Genomic DNA, 16734 nt, shown 5'->3' with positions numbered 1-16734 from the left:
AGGTTTCTTATTATTCTAGAATCACTACTAGGGGGGGTTATCTTTAGTCTGCTCTTCTCAGATCCAAGGCTTTAAAAACACATGTGATTATAGCGTCTAAAGGTTAATGGTTCTGGTTGATTGTGAGTAATGATGCATAGTGGATGGTCCACAGTGCTAACAGAGGCATGTGAGGAGGTCTCAGTAGATGACACTCTGATTTTCAGTCTCAGACAGTCACCAGGGTGGAAATTGAAGACGAGATATCTCACTCAGCAATTCCACATTTCGGAACTATTTTACAATTATTTGAAAGGGAACCACATGCGGCCAGTACAGCCTGTACAGTGGTTCTCAAAAAGTATTCACCCCCCCTTGGACTTTTCCACATTTTATTGTGTTACAACATGGAATCAAAATGGATTTAATTCGGAGTTTTTGCCACTGATCAACACAAAAAAGTCCATAATTTCAAAGTGAAAAATAAAGTCTACAAATTGTTCTAAATTATTTACAAATATAAAACAGAAAATGACTTAATTGCATAAGTATTCACCCCCTTGAGTCAATATTTGTTAGCGGCACCTTTGGCAGCAATTACAGCCATGAGTCTATTTGGATAAGTCTCTACCAGCTTTGCACATCTGGACACTGCAATTTTTGCCCATTCTTCTTTGCAAAATTGCTCAAGCTCCGTCAAGTTGGATGGGAACCTTTGGTGAACAGCGATTTTCAACTCTTTCCACATATTCTCAATTGGATTGAGGTCTGGGCTTTGATTGGGCCACTCCAGGACATAGACCTTTTTGTTTTTAAGCCACTCCAGTGTGGCTTTAGCTGTCATTGTCCTGCTGGAAGATTAATCTTCTCCCGAGTCCCAGGCCTCTTGCAGACTTCAGCAGGTTTTTCTCCAGGATTTCATTCATTTTGCCCTATATCTTCACAAGCTTTCCAGGCCCTAATGCAGAGAAGCATCCCCATAGCATGATGCTGCCACCACCATGCTTCACGGTAGGAATGGTGTTCTCAAGATGGATCGGGACCTTTGGTGAACAGCAATTTTCAACTCTTTCCACATATTCTTAATTGGATTAAGGTCTGGGCTTTGATTGAGCCACTCCAGGACATTGACCTTTTTGTTTTTAAGCCACTCCAGTGTGGCTTTAGCTGTCATTGTCCTGCTGGAAGATGAATCTTCTCCCAAGTCCCAGGTCTCTTGCAGACTTCAGCAGGACTTCCTCCAGGATTTCATCCATTTTGCCGTATATCTTCACAAGCTTTCCAGGCCCTAATGCAGAGAAGCATCCCCATAGCATGATGCTGCCACCACCATGCTTCACGGTAGGGATGGTGTTCTCAGGATGATGTGCGGTGTTAGGCTTGCGCCAAACATAGTGCTTAGCGTTGAGGTCAAAACTCTCTATTTTGGTCTCATCAGACCATAGAATCTTCTTCCACTTGGTCTCAGAGTCTCCCAGATGCTTTCTGGCAAACTCTAGCCGAGATTTGATGCAAGTTTTTTTCAACAATGGCTTTCCTTTTGCCACTGTCCGATAAACGCCAGTTTTGTGAAGCACCCGGGCTATTGTTGCTGTATGCACAGTGTCTCCCAGCTCAGCCGTGGAAGACTGTAACTCCTTTACAGTTGCCATAGGCCTCTTGATGGCCTCCCTGACTAGTGCCATTCTCACCCGGATACTCAGTTTTTGAGGATGGCCTGTTCTAGACAGATTCACAGTTGTGCCATATTCTCTCCATTTTTTAACAATGGACTTTACTGTGCTCTGGGGGATATTCAATGCCTTGGAAATGTTCTTATATCCTACCCCTGATGGGTGCTTTTGAAGAACCTTATTCTGGATTTGCTTTGAATGTTCCTTCATCTTCATGATGTAGTTTTTGTTAGGAAATGTACTAACCAACTGTGGGACTTCCCAGAGACAGGTATATTTAACCTGAAATCATGTGAAACACCTTAATTGCACACCAGTGGACTCCATTCAACTAATTATGTTACTTATAAAGACAATTGGTTGCACCAGAGCTTATTTAGGTGTGTGTAGCTGGGGGAGATCTGTGCTGACTCTGCTGGCGTGTTCACAGTGCTGCAGGAAGAGGGCGGCAGTTGTCCAACAACCGCCTGTGAGTCATGGCAGTGACACGGGGAGGTGGGAAAATGGGTGTGTGGACTTTCCCCCTCTCTGAATGGCTGAGAGGCAAGTCTTGGGAGATTGGTAGCCTTATAAAAAAATGCTCTACTGTTTCCTCAGGTCTGCCCTTTTAAACGCGCCGAGAGTGCGGAAGTGCTGGTCCACGACCGAGAACCAGTCGGAGAGAACGGAATGGAGGTTCAGAGCGAGACAGTGAGGGCGGGGAACCCTTGGGCAGACCCCTTAAAAGTATAGCTGAGCAGGCTAGTTAGCCGGCAGCGTAGGACGGTGATCCGGGTCACACGGGCAGCAGCAACCGGGATATTGCTGCAGAGTGCAGCACGTTTTCTTTATAGTTTTGTTACTGTTTTATTTTCCCTGTTTCTTTGTGCCTTCTGTTTTGAATTATTGTTTTGAAGCACCTGCAAGGGCGCCGGTATTGTGTACCCTCGCTTGGTATGCCCGTGGTTCTGTTTACCATCGTTGGTAAATCAGACCACGGACCCACAGCGCCATCTGCGGGCTAAAAAGAAATAAGGCACCCTTCAAAATAAAACTGGGCACCTGTGTGGTGTTTTCAAGTACACCTGTCTGTCTCCTGGTCAGTGAATTACCCACAACCCTTCCACAATGTGTCATAGCAAAGGGGGTGAATATTTATGCAATCAATTATTTTCTGTTTTATAGTTGTAATTAATTTAGAACAATTTGTAGATTTTATTTTTCACTTTGAAATTATGGACTTTTTTTGTGTTGATCAGTGGAAAAAACTCCTAATTAAATCCATTTTGATTCCATGTTGTAACACAATAAAATGTGTAAAAGTCCAAGGGGGGGGAGTACTTTTGAGAACCACTGTATGTGTTGTGGCATAAAGTCTACCAGCCTCTGGAATTCTGCAGGAGGGATGCGGCACCATTCTTCCACGAGAAAGTAACTCAGCTCACTCCTGGTTGATGGAGGTGGAAAACGCTGTCTCAGGTGTCGTTGCAGAATATCCCATAAATGCTCTATTGGGTTCAGATCTGGTGACTGAGAATGCCGTGACATATGGATAACATCAGTGTTATGCTCATCAAACGAATGGGCGACCACACATGCTCTGTGGATGGGGGCACTGTCATACTGGAAGACACCCCACCCCCCACCCCGGCAGGAAAGAAATGCTGCAACATGGGGTGAAAATGATCACTCAGTACTATTAAGTAGCAATTAGCATTGACCTTGCCTTCTAAGGGAATGAATGCACCCAAACCATGCCGGGAAAATGCGCCCCACAACATTACGGAACCACCAGAACCCTTCACTGTTGGAACCAAGAACTCAGGGCTGTAGAGTTCTTTAGGTTGGCGCCACACGTGCACTTGTCCATTTGTCGAGAACATGGTGAGGGATGATTCATCATACCATATTATATTTCTCCACTGCTCAGTAGTCATTGCCAAATCAACAGTTTGTGCACTGCAACCCGACTATTGTATCCCGCACTGTGGAGTTCTCGGCGGACCGTTTTTGATGAAACTGGCTGCTCGCGCCCCAGGTTGAAATTTGCAGTCAATTGATCTGCAGTTGCTCACCTGTTTTGCCTTGAACTTTGAATTAATGCACGGATATCACGATCCAGGAGTATGTGCTTCCGCCCACTGTTGCCCTTTGCTGATGATGGCTTTCCCTTGGAGTTCCATGCCGACATCACCTTAGACACCGTTGCTCATGAAACATCAGCAAGTTGTCTCACTGAAGCTCCTGCCAAACACGCGCCAACAATCACCCCTCTTTCAAAGTCACTGAGGTCTCCTCTTGCAGCCATGCTAGCCATAATTATAGGCAACCAGGCCTGTCCAGCATTTTTATACATGACCCTAAGCATGCTGGGATGTTATTTGCTTAATTAACACATGAGCCACACCTGTGTGGAAGCCCTTGCTTTTCAATATATGCCATGAAAAAGTATTTGCCCTCTGCCTGATTTTCTGCATTTTTGCATATTTTTGACACTGAATGTTATCAGATCTTCAACCAAAATCTAATGTTAGATAAAACATACCCTGACTGAATAAATAACATAAAATGTTGATACTTATTACATTTATTTATTAAAGAAAGTTATGCAACACCCAATGCCGTGTGAAAAAGTAATCACCCCCTTCGACACAATAACTGGTTCCGCCACCTTTAGCAGCAATTCTCCTGTAGTTATTGTTCAGTCTCTCACAGCACCGTGGAGGAATTTTGGCCCACTCCTTCATGCAAAACTGCTTCAACTCAGTGACATTTGTGGGTTTTCGAGCATAAACTGCTCGTTTTAGGTCCTGCGACAACATCTCAATGGGGTTTAGGTTTGGACTTTGACTAGGCCATTCCAAAACTTTCAATTTCTTGTTCTTCAACCATTCTGATGTAGACTTGCTTGTGTGTTTTGGATCATTATCTTGCTGCATGACCCAGCTGCACTTCAGCTTCAGCTCACGGACGAATGGCATGACATTTTCCTGTAGAATTTTCTGATACAGAGCAGAAATCTTGGTTTCTTCAATAATGGCAAGTCGTCCAGGTCCTGAAGCAGCAAAGCATCCTCAAATCATGACACTATCACCACCATGCTTGACCGTTGGTATGAGGTTCTTACTGTGGAATGCAGTATTTGGTTTTTGCCAGACATAACGGGGCCCATGTTGGTCAAAAAGTTCCACTTTTGACTAATCTGTCCATAGAACATTGTTCCAGAACTCTTGAGGACCGCCCAGGTGTTTTTTGGCAAACGTGAGGCAGGCATTCATATTCTTCTTAGTGAACAGCGGTTTCTGCCTTGCTACTGTGCCATTAATCCCATTTTTGCCCAGTGTGTTTCTGATGGTGGTGTCATGAACACTGACCTTAGCCAAGGCGAGAGAGGCCTGCAGATCCCTGGATGTTGTTCTAGGGTTGTTTGTTGTTGTTCTAGGGTTCTTTGTGACTTCCTGGATGATTTTACACCTTGCTCTTGGAGAGATTTTGGCAGGATGGCCACTCCTGGGAATATTCACTACAGTCCCAAACTTTCTCAATTTAGACAATATGGCTCTGACTGTGGTTTGGTGGAGTCCCAGAGCCTTAGAAATGGCATTGTAACCCTTTCCAGACTGATATCTACCACCACCTTTTTTCGGAGGTCTTCAGGAATTTCTTTTGATCGTGGCATGATGTGCCTCTAGAATGTGTGTGCTGACAACTTCATTCTGATGGTAAGGGCCAAAGTTAGTCAGATTTATATTGGGCAGGGCTGGCCCAAATCAGGCCTGATTGTTAACCAAAGTATTCAAACAGCTGACCCTAATTATCCCTTTAATTGGGTTGAGTTAACTAGGGGGGCAATAACTTTTTTCACACCTGAAGATTGCATGTTTGATTACCTTGCACACCAAACAAATGAAAGAAGGACCAAACGTTGGTGTCATTTTTTTTTTCTCTTAGACTCCCTCTACATCCTAATACAACCCACAAAAAGATCTGATCAAATTCAATGTGAAAAATGTGCAAAAATGCAGAAAATCAGACAGTTGGCAAATACTTTTTCACGGCACTGTATATATCTTTTATACAGGAAAAGGTCAGATCTACAAAATGATGCTAATGCATATTATGTAAGATGCATTTGGTCAGTATATTTGAGAGCTTTAATTATTGAAACATTAGGGGAGTCAGTAAAATATTGAGATGTCGTTTCAAGTAATGAAAAGGTTAAAAGTTAAAGCTGTGTCAATAGAGCCGAGTTTGAATGCTAATGATAGTACTTATCCTTAAACTTTTTCTTAGTAAAGGCATAAGAAATAAATCATGGAAGTGTCTCTGTCGCACTGTTCTGTTGTGTCTAAGTGTTGAATTGCATTCCACCACTCTGTGCCTGCATTGCAGGGTAGAGAGAGGGAATAGACTGTGACACTCGCAGATGACATGCGGAACAGCTCCAAGGAGTACACTTTAGTAATTAGGGATTTTTGAACACTTTAGTAATTAGGGATTTTTAAGGAATCTGCCCTTTGGCAAGAGCCTGCAGTGTGATTCCAAAACTGCCTTTACAGGAGGGGAGCATCAAAGCATCTGCATACGTTTTTTTTTTTGTTTTTTGGTGCAATGAGATGAATTAAACGTTAACTAGAAAAATACTGGGGGCCCTTTTTTTGTATAGGTTTTGTATAGATTTTCAGAGAAGAAGACATCCTTTTTAAATTTACAAACTAGCAAGCAACTTTTCAGAACGATGACTGAACTGCTACCTCTGGCAAAAAAAAATTCAGAAAATGTTTACTTCCTTTAATGTTCTATAAATAGATTATCGGAGACCCAGATAAAGATTTATTGTTTACTGCTTTAATGATTAATGTTCACTTCCTGCCTGTGTTAAAGGTAATATGATTCTACTTCCTGGCCGCACCATGGAACCTGAGTGTGGCACCTTGTTTCCATGCACCACTCAACCCGGGTTGAAAACCCTGCTACCCCTGATACTGCCTTTCCATGTTCATTCAGCTGACCCACACTGGCTGCCAATCCCAGCGGCCCCTGATTTTTTTTTTCTGATTCTTTCACAAAACTGGCTAAAGCAGGATGGGTGAAAGCACATTACAACACTGACCAATCAAGTGGCGAGTGGGTGAGCAGGTTTCTCCAAGCTTTAATATTCTTGTATCATTTTTTTTTTAAAGAAAAGCTCCAAAGAATTTTTAGGATTATCAGAGGCAAAGTTATAGCGTCCATCCTTTTGATTTTGTAAACAAATGAAAATGACATTAGCCACAAGGTATGCTGGGAAATAACTGACAACATCTATCAAAAACTCTCATTGAGTCTTTTCACTCAACTTGGGTAGACTGTTAATAGGGGCTCAGGAGGAATGTATGAGAACCCAAATCAGATCGGTCCAACCATCAATACACTCATGGAAACAATGTCCCATTACCTGCAACACAGGAAGGAAGTGAATTAACAGCAGAAATTAACTCTTGGTAGTTTTATACTGCTACAGTATTTCTAACAGAAAATGTTTCTCTTGTTCTTTCTTTTTTTTTTTTTTGTTTTTTTTTTAATAATGCTGTGGTCGGGCTCCTCTCAAGCCAGTGAGAGCTGTGAAAGTGTTTTTAATATAACGCTGTGGTCGGAGAATCGGGCTCCACTCAAGCCAATGATTGCTGTGAAACTGTTTTTAAAGCCTTGGTTCCCTTTCAAATACATAATGTAACCATTACCAAATGGCATTTACCTCCTAAAGACCCAAAAGCCATAACCTACCTCAAAGATGCCTATTTCCACATCTCCATTATAGCAGCACCCAGAAAGCACTTTCAGGGAACAGCGTACGAGTTCCGGGTCTTGCCATTTGGCCTCTCTCTAGCTCCCTGTGCCTTTTCAAAGTGCATGTTGGCCCCATTGAGACTCAAAGGCGTCAGAGTACTAATTATCTGGATGACTGGCTCATTTGCGCCCAGTCTCCAGAACAGGCATAAGCCCACAAGGAACTTGTCACTGGCCACCTTCAGCGGTTGGGCATAACGGTGAATCATGCGAAGAGCGAGCTCACGCCTTCTCAGACAGCCTCCTGTCTAGGATTGTGCTTGCTCTGTTGGACGACAGAGTGCAGAGAATTACTGCCTATTTAGAGCTATTTCAGCTCAACAGAGCGCTCACGGTTGTGACATTCCAGAAACTTGATGATAGCAGCTTCTCTGACCCTACCTTTGGGTCTCCTGCACATGCGCCCTCTGCAGGCTTGTCCTTGTTGTTCACCAGCAGCGTTTTTCAGTCCGCGTTGAACCGAGACTGCCTATGACATTGTCTCTGCACTGTCTAAAGCACTCTTTTGGTGGAAACAGCCTGCCAATCAACCTGGACAGTGTCACCAGAAGGGAGGTCGTCACCACAAATGTGTCCAGCCTGGACAATATGATGCCTGCCTCGGGGGTTCGACCCCACGATCTGTCCCATGGCAGTTGTGCTGCAATTTTTGCAGGACCTGTTTGACGAGGGGAAATCACCCTTTACATTAAAGGTCTATCTGACAGCTATTTCAGCTTGCCATGTCAAAATTGACTTGTATTGATTTTTGAAAGGAGCTTGATGGCTTCAGCTGCCTATGAGGGATATTGTTCCTTGCTGGAGGCTTAACTAGAGGTGTTGTTTAAGAACGGGTGATTTCATTTATTGGTTTGTGATCTAAAATATGTTGTTTTGTTTATTATTGTACAGTTAAATGTGGTCTGGCAGAGGCGATGGTAGCAGCTTGTCTCTGTCAGTCATGTCGTGAGAATGTGTGGTTGGCAACAAATTAAGAGTTACTGTCGACCACGCAGATATTAAAAACTGCAGAATGTTACCATCTGGAAGGAGGAACGAGACAGACAGGACAAATTGAAAGAAACGAAAGAGAAAGTAAAATACACAGCTCTGTGTAGCTCCTCCCCCCCCGAGGCATGGTAGCTGTGTTTACATTTTACACCCCTGTGGAAAGGTGGTGGGCAATTCACTGACACAGAGACACAGAACTTTATTTGTAATGCCGCTCAGGCTCACTGATTTACTGGCAACAGTAAACAGGACCATGTGTTACCAATGCTGGCATACAGTCCAGTTGCACATGTAAGTGCTCAAAAATAATAATGAAAACAAAGGTGAAAGAAAAAGGGAAAAACACTATAACAAAACTATGAATAAAAGTTGCTGCACTTGCAGCACTCCCCCACCATCGATACCCATACGGCTTGGGTCTTCAGCCTGTGCTTTGCTATTCCCCTGCTTTACTCTTTCGGGTTGCCCAAGGTTTCCCCGCGACCTACACACGTCCCGATTTGGGTACGTAATTACAATTATTTTCGTGGTTTCGTTTTTTGTGTTCGGCTGTCCTCCTCAGTCTTGTTTGTTTCTCCAGTCCCTTACGACCAGGGCCATCACAATGATTCTTCCTAGATGGTCAGGGCTGAGGAATCACAAAGCACAGTTTACATAGGTCAGACACCTCCCAAGGCCCGCCTCCCTACGACTCAGAGAGGGAGAGAACACATCCTCACCCAACCTCTCTGTGTCAACGTCGTGATCAACAGTTGGATCTTGCAGGGCTCCCGACGCCTCCCACAGGATCATGCATACATCAGATAGCCAGCACAAGTCTTGCCTTGTTACACCCCCATAAACTTTTCTTCCGGTCAGGTAGCAGCCCTCTGCACCAAACACATTGTCTGGATTCACCTGTTTATTTTCACTGGAGGGATTAAGATGTCATTCAAGTTGCAATTACTCAGTGCAAAGAAAGGGACAGAGTGTCATCATTCATTATTATATAGCCCGAGTGTAGTTCTCTTACACTGTCAAAGCGGCAGTATTTAAATCAGAGTTCGGTTGAGGTGAGCCAGTAAATCTTGAAATCTACAAAACACATCTGCTCTTCTTCCCAGAAGCACTAGGCTTTAGTGGTTTTTTATTTTTTATTTCCAGTCTTTCTGAAAATCTCCAAAGGATTGCAGGTTTTCTTACGTAGCCTTGCAGGCACTGGGTATCGCCGATAGAGGAAAACAAGAGAGTACCAACACATAATAGTGTGTTGAATGTGACTGGAATTATTTTTTAGTCTTAGATTTGGGGTGCAGCTTGGATTCTTATTTTTGAGTAAATACAGTAATTCCACTGTGATGAACACTTTAATCGGGGCTTGCACCCTTTAAGACAACGTGAAGATGAGAGAAGAAAGCAGCATATAATAGTGTTTGATCATTACTTCATCTCTTTATTATTACTGTAACTCTGTATATTCTTTTGAAGATGTATGTAACCTAATTCCGAGTCCCTGAAATAAACCAGGATTTATTTATTGCATAGTTTCCTATGTTTATTCTACTTGAGGAAAATATCCATCTCACAAATTCTTCACACCACATAACAACAAAGAATTTGCTGAAACTTAATGAGCATGTACTCAAATTAATATAACAAGCTGAATGTACAGTGTGGAAAGTAACCTTAACTGTTTGCAGTCCATTTATTCGGCGCTTGTTAGGTCCAATTTATGATTTTATAATTTATTTTTCACCGTAAAACAGGTGTAAAAAGCATTGAATCGCAAAAGGACACTCAGTACTGTATCTACAGCCAAGCCCCACCCCTAGTTCGCTGTATTTTTCACATACTTCTTTATAGATGTGCATACTGATAAATCCTCTCCTGATCACTCGTTTTATCACCAAACTCCTCAATAATGCGATCCAAGTCATTATTTTATTACTGTAACATCTCAAAAAGCTCTGTAAATGTCTGTGATATTCTTTGAGTGCTGGATGCAGAAGCAGCTATCTCCTTTATTATGTCCTTGTTATCTCTTTAGTGCATGGGGCTATGAGATGACGCCCTTTTTTCGGTTTCATTCAGCTCCTATTGGTCTCACTCGGCCATTGAAATGTTTTCTCTGCTTTTTCCGGAGACAAAACGACTAGAGACCTGTGCTTTACGTCTTTTTGACAGGGTCTGACTTCGGACTGAAAAGGGAAAATTGTAATGTCGGACCTGGTCCAACATAGGGCCGCAAAGAGTTAAAGAAATGTATATTTAAAAAAATATTTGTCTTGAATTAGCGCTTTTGATTTCTGCAGACTAAACAGAGAATGTGTTTTAGATTTGTGTTAGCGGAGTATTTACAATGCCAAGCTAAAAGAAGCCATGCTGCACCAGTGGAAACCAAAGTGGCAGCAGCACTCCGATTCTGCAAATAGTAACTTGCAAAAGGAAGTGTGCAATTAGCTGGCAAAGCCAGCCTTCGTTATCAAGGGATGATCGAGCAGATGTCTGAAGCTCTTGAGAAAAGAGCAGAATAATATGTTTTACACACACACAACTACAACAAGTTAAAGGAAAAGAAAGATTATAGCAGGTGGCAGTCAGAAGTTTAAATGAATGTCTGGAGGTTTAATCAAATAGTGCCAAAGAAGTGCTGCAGTTCATTTGCATGAATCCCCCTAACCCTGATTTGCGCCTCTCCTCCTTTCTGCAGGTGTTATTGCTGGCGGATGACAATACTGACAGCTTCCTGTACCAACGCCTGCCTGTCCTCACCTCCATGACTCCACAGGGGGGCAAAGCCACAGCCTTCATCTGCAAGAACTTCACCTGCTCCCTGCCAGTCACCTCCCCCGAGGAGCTCCGGAAATTGCTGATGGAGTGAGGGACAGGGAGACCGGGCCAGTTAACACTTTAAGGATCCATTATGAACCATCAATAGTGCATCTAAACTTGTTATATGAATGCATTGATTCATATAACACGTTTATTCATTTTATAACATGTTCATAATGGATCCTTAAAGTGTTACCCGGAAGAGTCCTTTCACAAGGCCCCCAATATTTGACCATGATTGATAATAATAATAATTAGTGTTTCAAAGATAATCGCAATTCACTAATGACACAGCATGGCTTCTTTTAGTTTGGCATTGTAAATACTGTGCTAATTCTTGACAAATCTGAAATGCATTCTCTGTTTAGTCTATAGTTATCTATTATTGATGATTCCTTAATAATTGTAATTATTAGTAGTGGAATATATATTTGAACAAACACTGCTTGAAATGTATTCTGTGGCAAAATGACTTTGTGTGTATTGGTTCATATACCTGAACTTCTATAAAAAAGAAGGAAGCCAATGCATAATGATGACTGAAATAAATAACCACCACTGTACCGTACAGAGCAGTGTTTCTGTCCTTGACTGGGTACCAGGTTTATTTTACGCCAGAGAGATTGTACAGATTCCCAGCACTAGTAATAACAGGCAACAAATACAGCATTGATGAACTACCATTACTTAACATGAAGCTTACACTATTGGGCCACTAAAATGCCATTGTAATAAACAGGGGTTTAATGATACACTGATGTCACTATACATGAGGATATGCAGCTTGCGATATGATATGTATCATGATAAATGGTCCTGATAGGCCATATGTGTGTGTGGCAGGCTGTCGAGTAGATAGAGGCCCAGAGACACAGACTGCAGTTCAAAAAAATTGACTTATTATAAATAAACACAAAAATAAAAGGGCACAAGGGCCAAAACAAAGGGATTGAAATACAAAAAGAAAGACAAAAAGCAAAAACTACAGAATAAAGGTTTCCAGGCTGGGCAATGCCTTCACTGGATTTAGAAAAATTCAGCAAACCAAACAACAAACACCAACCTACTTCCTCAGCTCCCTCCCCCTAATGGGAAGCAGAGGCCTCCTTTTATGTCAGGTGGCTGGGCGCTGATTGATCATTAATTAAGTTAATCATTTAATCAACTAATCAACCCCAGCCACCTGAACATAATAAACCCAGGCAGGTAGGGGAAATTAACCCCATCCCTGCCAATTTCTAAACAGCAGAGCTTTGCTCTGCCATAGTGTGATTCATAATAAAATCAAATTATCATTTAATGATGGACTTTTTTGTTAAAAGACAACAATTCTATGAATTTGGGAGAGTATGTATCCATACCCACTAGAAAACATACTTATTCTTCATCCAAGATCCATTTAGTGAACTACAGTGAGCTGTGTTGTGCTCTTGGTTTTACATCACAGTGCAAATGATACAGAACTCCATTACAATACAATATATCATGTAAAGAAAGGATCATGATTCACTGAAACAGAATGAGATGTTATGCCCTGAGTAATAAACCTCTACTGCTTGTTAATGGTTTTTAAAACCATTAATAGAACTAATAGTCATAGCACTGTAAAGGTAGAGGAAAGAACGAAAGGTATCGTCCAATATAGAAGGTGAATTTATACCACCCGTAGGAGTGTACAGTATATTCAGCACGCTGGCACAAATAAAGTAGTATCCAAAGACGAGCATGGCACTTTTTTTTTTTTTTTTTTTTTGTAAATTTTGTTGCCAATTAATTTTATTTTCTCCCAATTTAATGGCAATTATTATTTTAGGCTTGGGTCACTGCTACCACCCCTGTGCTGATTCGGGAGTGGTGAAGAAGAACACATGCTGTCCTCTGAAGTGTGTGCTGTCAGCCGACACACTGTAGATTCACCATGCAGCCGCCCAGGAGCTACAGCATAGGAGGACAATGCAGCTCCCGGACAGCTAACAGGCAAGCCCACAGATGCCCGGCCAGACTACAGGAGTCGCTGGTGCGCGGTGAGCCGAGGACACCCTGGCTGACCTAGACCCCCCCCCTGAGAAGCTCAGCCAATTGAGCGCTGCCTCCTGGGAACTCCCATCCACGGTCAGCTGTGGAATAGCCCAGACTCGAGCTGGCGATGTCCAGGCCATAGGGCACATCCTACATTCATGCAGAGCACCTTTACTGGATGCGCCACTTGGGAGCCCCCAAGCATGGCACTTCTAAAATAAAATGCCCTGTAGTCTTAAAAAGAGATGCAAATAAAGTATGCTCTCTACACGCCAGAGGGACAACCTTTCAGCTGGAGAGGAGATCCCAATGTAAGGCTGCCTCGTTCAGCAAGTGGAGAGGAACTCAGACCCCCATCAATGGACATCCACATGACTTCTGTGCGTGCTGATCTCAAATTATCTGACTGGATTATATTTTTTGCTTTGCTGTGAAAACAACTTCCACGTCGATTCAATTTCTTGTAAGAACTTTGAACATGCTCAATCACATACAAATTATTTGAACAATCGTCACATCCAGATTCACTCCGATGCAGTTACTGTAATTGGTTAACAGACTGGCACTGAGTCACTGATTGGTTAACAGACTTGCACTAACATGGTCAGCTTGACAAGAATACAAATAAAAGATGACGCCTGTTTTACTATGTGTGGTTTAATTTTTAAAAGGTTGCGGTTGGGGCGACAATGATAGGGAGGAAAGAAGAGTCTGGATGAGATTGTAAATTATAGTAAAAAGCCCAAAGAAAACCTGACTTTGAAGATTTAGCATTTTCATTTTCTCCCCAGTTTGTATGGGCCAATTGACAAACAGTGAAGGCAGCAACACATTTAGCAAAGCGGACATAGCTGGTGCCATTTTAATACATCAGATACATTGCTCATGAAAGACACTTGATATGCTTCGAGGTCCACCAGCTGAAAGATGGTTCCTCTGGGGCACAGAAGCTGTGCTTTATTTCCATCTCATTTTTAGACTAGGGTTATTTTGTTTTGTGAGCCATGTTACAAAAGAACATGGGAAAAGTTTGGGAACAAGAAGAGGATGTGCAAGGCTATTCCATGCATGTATAAAACATACTTCCTACTGGCTGTTTTGACATTACTCTGCTTCCATGTATGCCCTTTCTAATTCTGCTTTCTGCTAAATGTGATGGAGTGACTTGGGTTGACTTTATCTATACCATTTTGGATTTTATAAACTTTAGTTTAGTTCTCTCATTTTTCTAGTTTGAAGAGATTTAATTCTGCCTAATGTTAAATATCCAGCCGTCGACCTGGCTCTTTAACTCTTTTTACTCAGGCAGTGTGAGAGACAGCCCTGCTTTGGAAAGAGGAGATTCAGGCCTTTAAAACAAGATCCTACTTGTGTACTTGTGATGACCATATTAGGAGATAGCCTTGAATACAAATGTTTTGGAATGTTGCTGCTGTGCTGAAGACCGACCTACTTAGTGCAGTAAACAAACATTTTCTTTACAAAATAAGAGAAATGGCGTCATTGAAGGCACAAGGATCTATAGTCCACAAGCCCAGAGTCTGTTTGGGGTTATGTTGCCATGGTCGCAACCTTGCTGAATATTCAAGCCACAGTGAACAGCCCCATCTTGTATCAAATGATCAGGGTACCTGGGACTAATTATTTAAATGTTTTTTTTTTTTCCTTTTTATTTCTTTTTGTTGTTGTGAAAAGAACGGCTTGTGGTGACTTTAGACCCGGGAGAGACAGGACACAGTTTGATGAGTGAATGCACTGTTGCAAGGTTTGATAATAAATAAACAAAACAAAAGGCACGATGGCCAAAACAAACAGACATGGAACAAAACAAGTGTCGTGCTGGTATAGATCCAACACGCGTAGCAATTGTTATTATGATTTTAGTTTCCTCCTGACTCTTCTTTCGCACCAACCCTGTATCACCTGTGACCACCCTATTTATACACCCATGGCTGGAGCCCTAATTAATCATTGAATCACTTATTCAATTCTCGGTTCGAGCTACATCCCCCTGTGTTTCTGAAGGAAGGATTCTAACCTCCTCCCTGTCACCCACTATTCCACACACACATAAACAAACACCCCGAGCTCACTTACCAACATACCTTTTTAATCTGCACATGAAGTGATTGTACAGTCCCCGTGCCTAAATACAAATATACATTTTGAATCATCTGTGCTACATAACCCACACTCCATGCACCAATACATATATACATTAACATACAGCATAAAACACAAAATACGCATAGGGGCTGGGACATCTAATTCCTTTTTTAAATTCAATTTGTTAAAAAAAATTTAATAAAATGTCCATGTCCCCTACATGTTGAAGTTTCATTTGAGCTGGCCAAGCTAAAATATTTATTACAAACAATAAATAATGTTTTCTTTTTTTTTTTTTTTTTATAAAAATCATCCCTCTTTTTATATGGTTTTTGTTATCTGCATTGAACGGGGTGACATTTATCTGTAACCTTTATAGTCAGAGTGTTACAGCCACACATCTAACAACAGTAAAAAAAAAAGAAATTAGCTGGGACCCTAAAGGATTGTCCTGTCCTTATACAGTATTGCATGCTATTGTGTCCTGGGATCATCCTAGTTGCCCTTCTTCACCTTTTCAAGTGTAGTGATGTGACCAAAACTGCACACAGTATTCTAGGTGGGGTCTAAAACTGGCATTTTAGTTTTAGCATATTGCAATAATACACCACTAAGGGTGGCTTAACTTAACCTTCTATTGTAGACAGTACCTTTCTTTATTTCCTGTACCATTACAGTGCTATCACATGTTTTTATGACAGCAATAACAGTTTATTACATGACATTTTAGTAAATTGATTTTTATAAATTGGTCCTTAAGCTAAACCAAATGGAAATGGAAAGAGACAGACAGGTATTGCGGTTTTAAGTTATATGACTGGAATTTTTTTTTTTTTTTAAGAAAGAAGCTATCAGTTGCAGGTTACTGTACATTTACCGTTTGTTTTGTATTATTTATTTATTTATTTTTAAGTTTGCGTGGAGATGGCTTATAGCAAACCGCATAGTAACACTGAGTATTTGTAGCCTAATTAATCTCGTTTACGTTTGCTTACTTTTAAAGTAAAACATTTCCCCATGTTTAAAGCAGTTTGCATGTTGTTTTTGTTCACTAACCTATTTATAGATGTGTAAATGCCTTTTCTATACCCCAGTCCACAGACGGTCAGATAAGTCACATTGTACTGTATTAGTTGGTACTGTACTGTTTTGATGCTTTTTGCCTGCTTAAACATGAAACTCAACATAATGTTTTTATAGCGTAAGTCATGAATGGAAAATAGGGCAATACAATCTCTACCCCTAGTCTTGCTGTAACTGATTAGATTTTTACAATATATATATATATATATATATATATATATATATATATATATATATATATATATATATATATATATATATATAT

General features: G+C 41.4%; 1 protein-coding gene across 2 annotated transcripts in view; it reads left to right on the top strand.

Annotated features, from left to right (window-relative positions):
• spata20 (spermatogenesis associated 20) overlaps nt 1-11829 on the top strand; it is a 121342-nt gene extending 109513 nt beyond the window's left edge. For both annotated transcript variants that reach the window (XM_041220360.1, XM_041220361.1), the window contains one exon: nt 11140-11829. In XM_041220360.1, coding sequence (XP_041076294.1) covers nt 11140-11310 — 171 coding nt within the window. In that variant the 3' untranslated portion in view covers nt 11311-11829. The remainder of the gene's footprint in view (nt 1-11139) is intronic.
• The last annotated feature ends 4905 nt before the right edge of the window (nt 11830-16734 follow it).

Source organism: Polyodon spathula, chromosome 20 (assembly GCF_017654505.1).
Source record: "Polyodon spathula isolate WHYD16114869_AA chromosome 20, ASM1765450v1, whole genome shotgun sequence".
Classification (NCBI taxonomy): domain Eukaryota; kingdom Metazoa; phylum Chordata; class Actinopteri; order Acipenseriformes; family Polyodontidae; genus Polyodon; species Polyodon spathula.
Note: the sequence above shows the minus strand (reverse complement) of the source record. Positions and strands in the feature narration are given on the sequence as shown.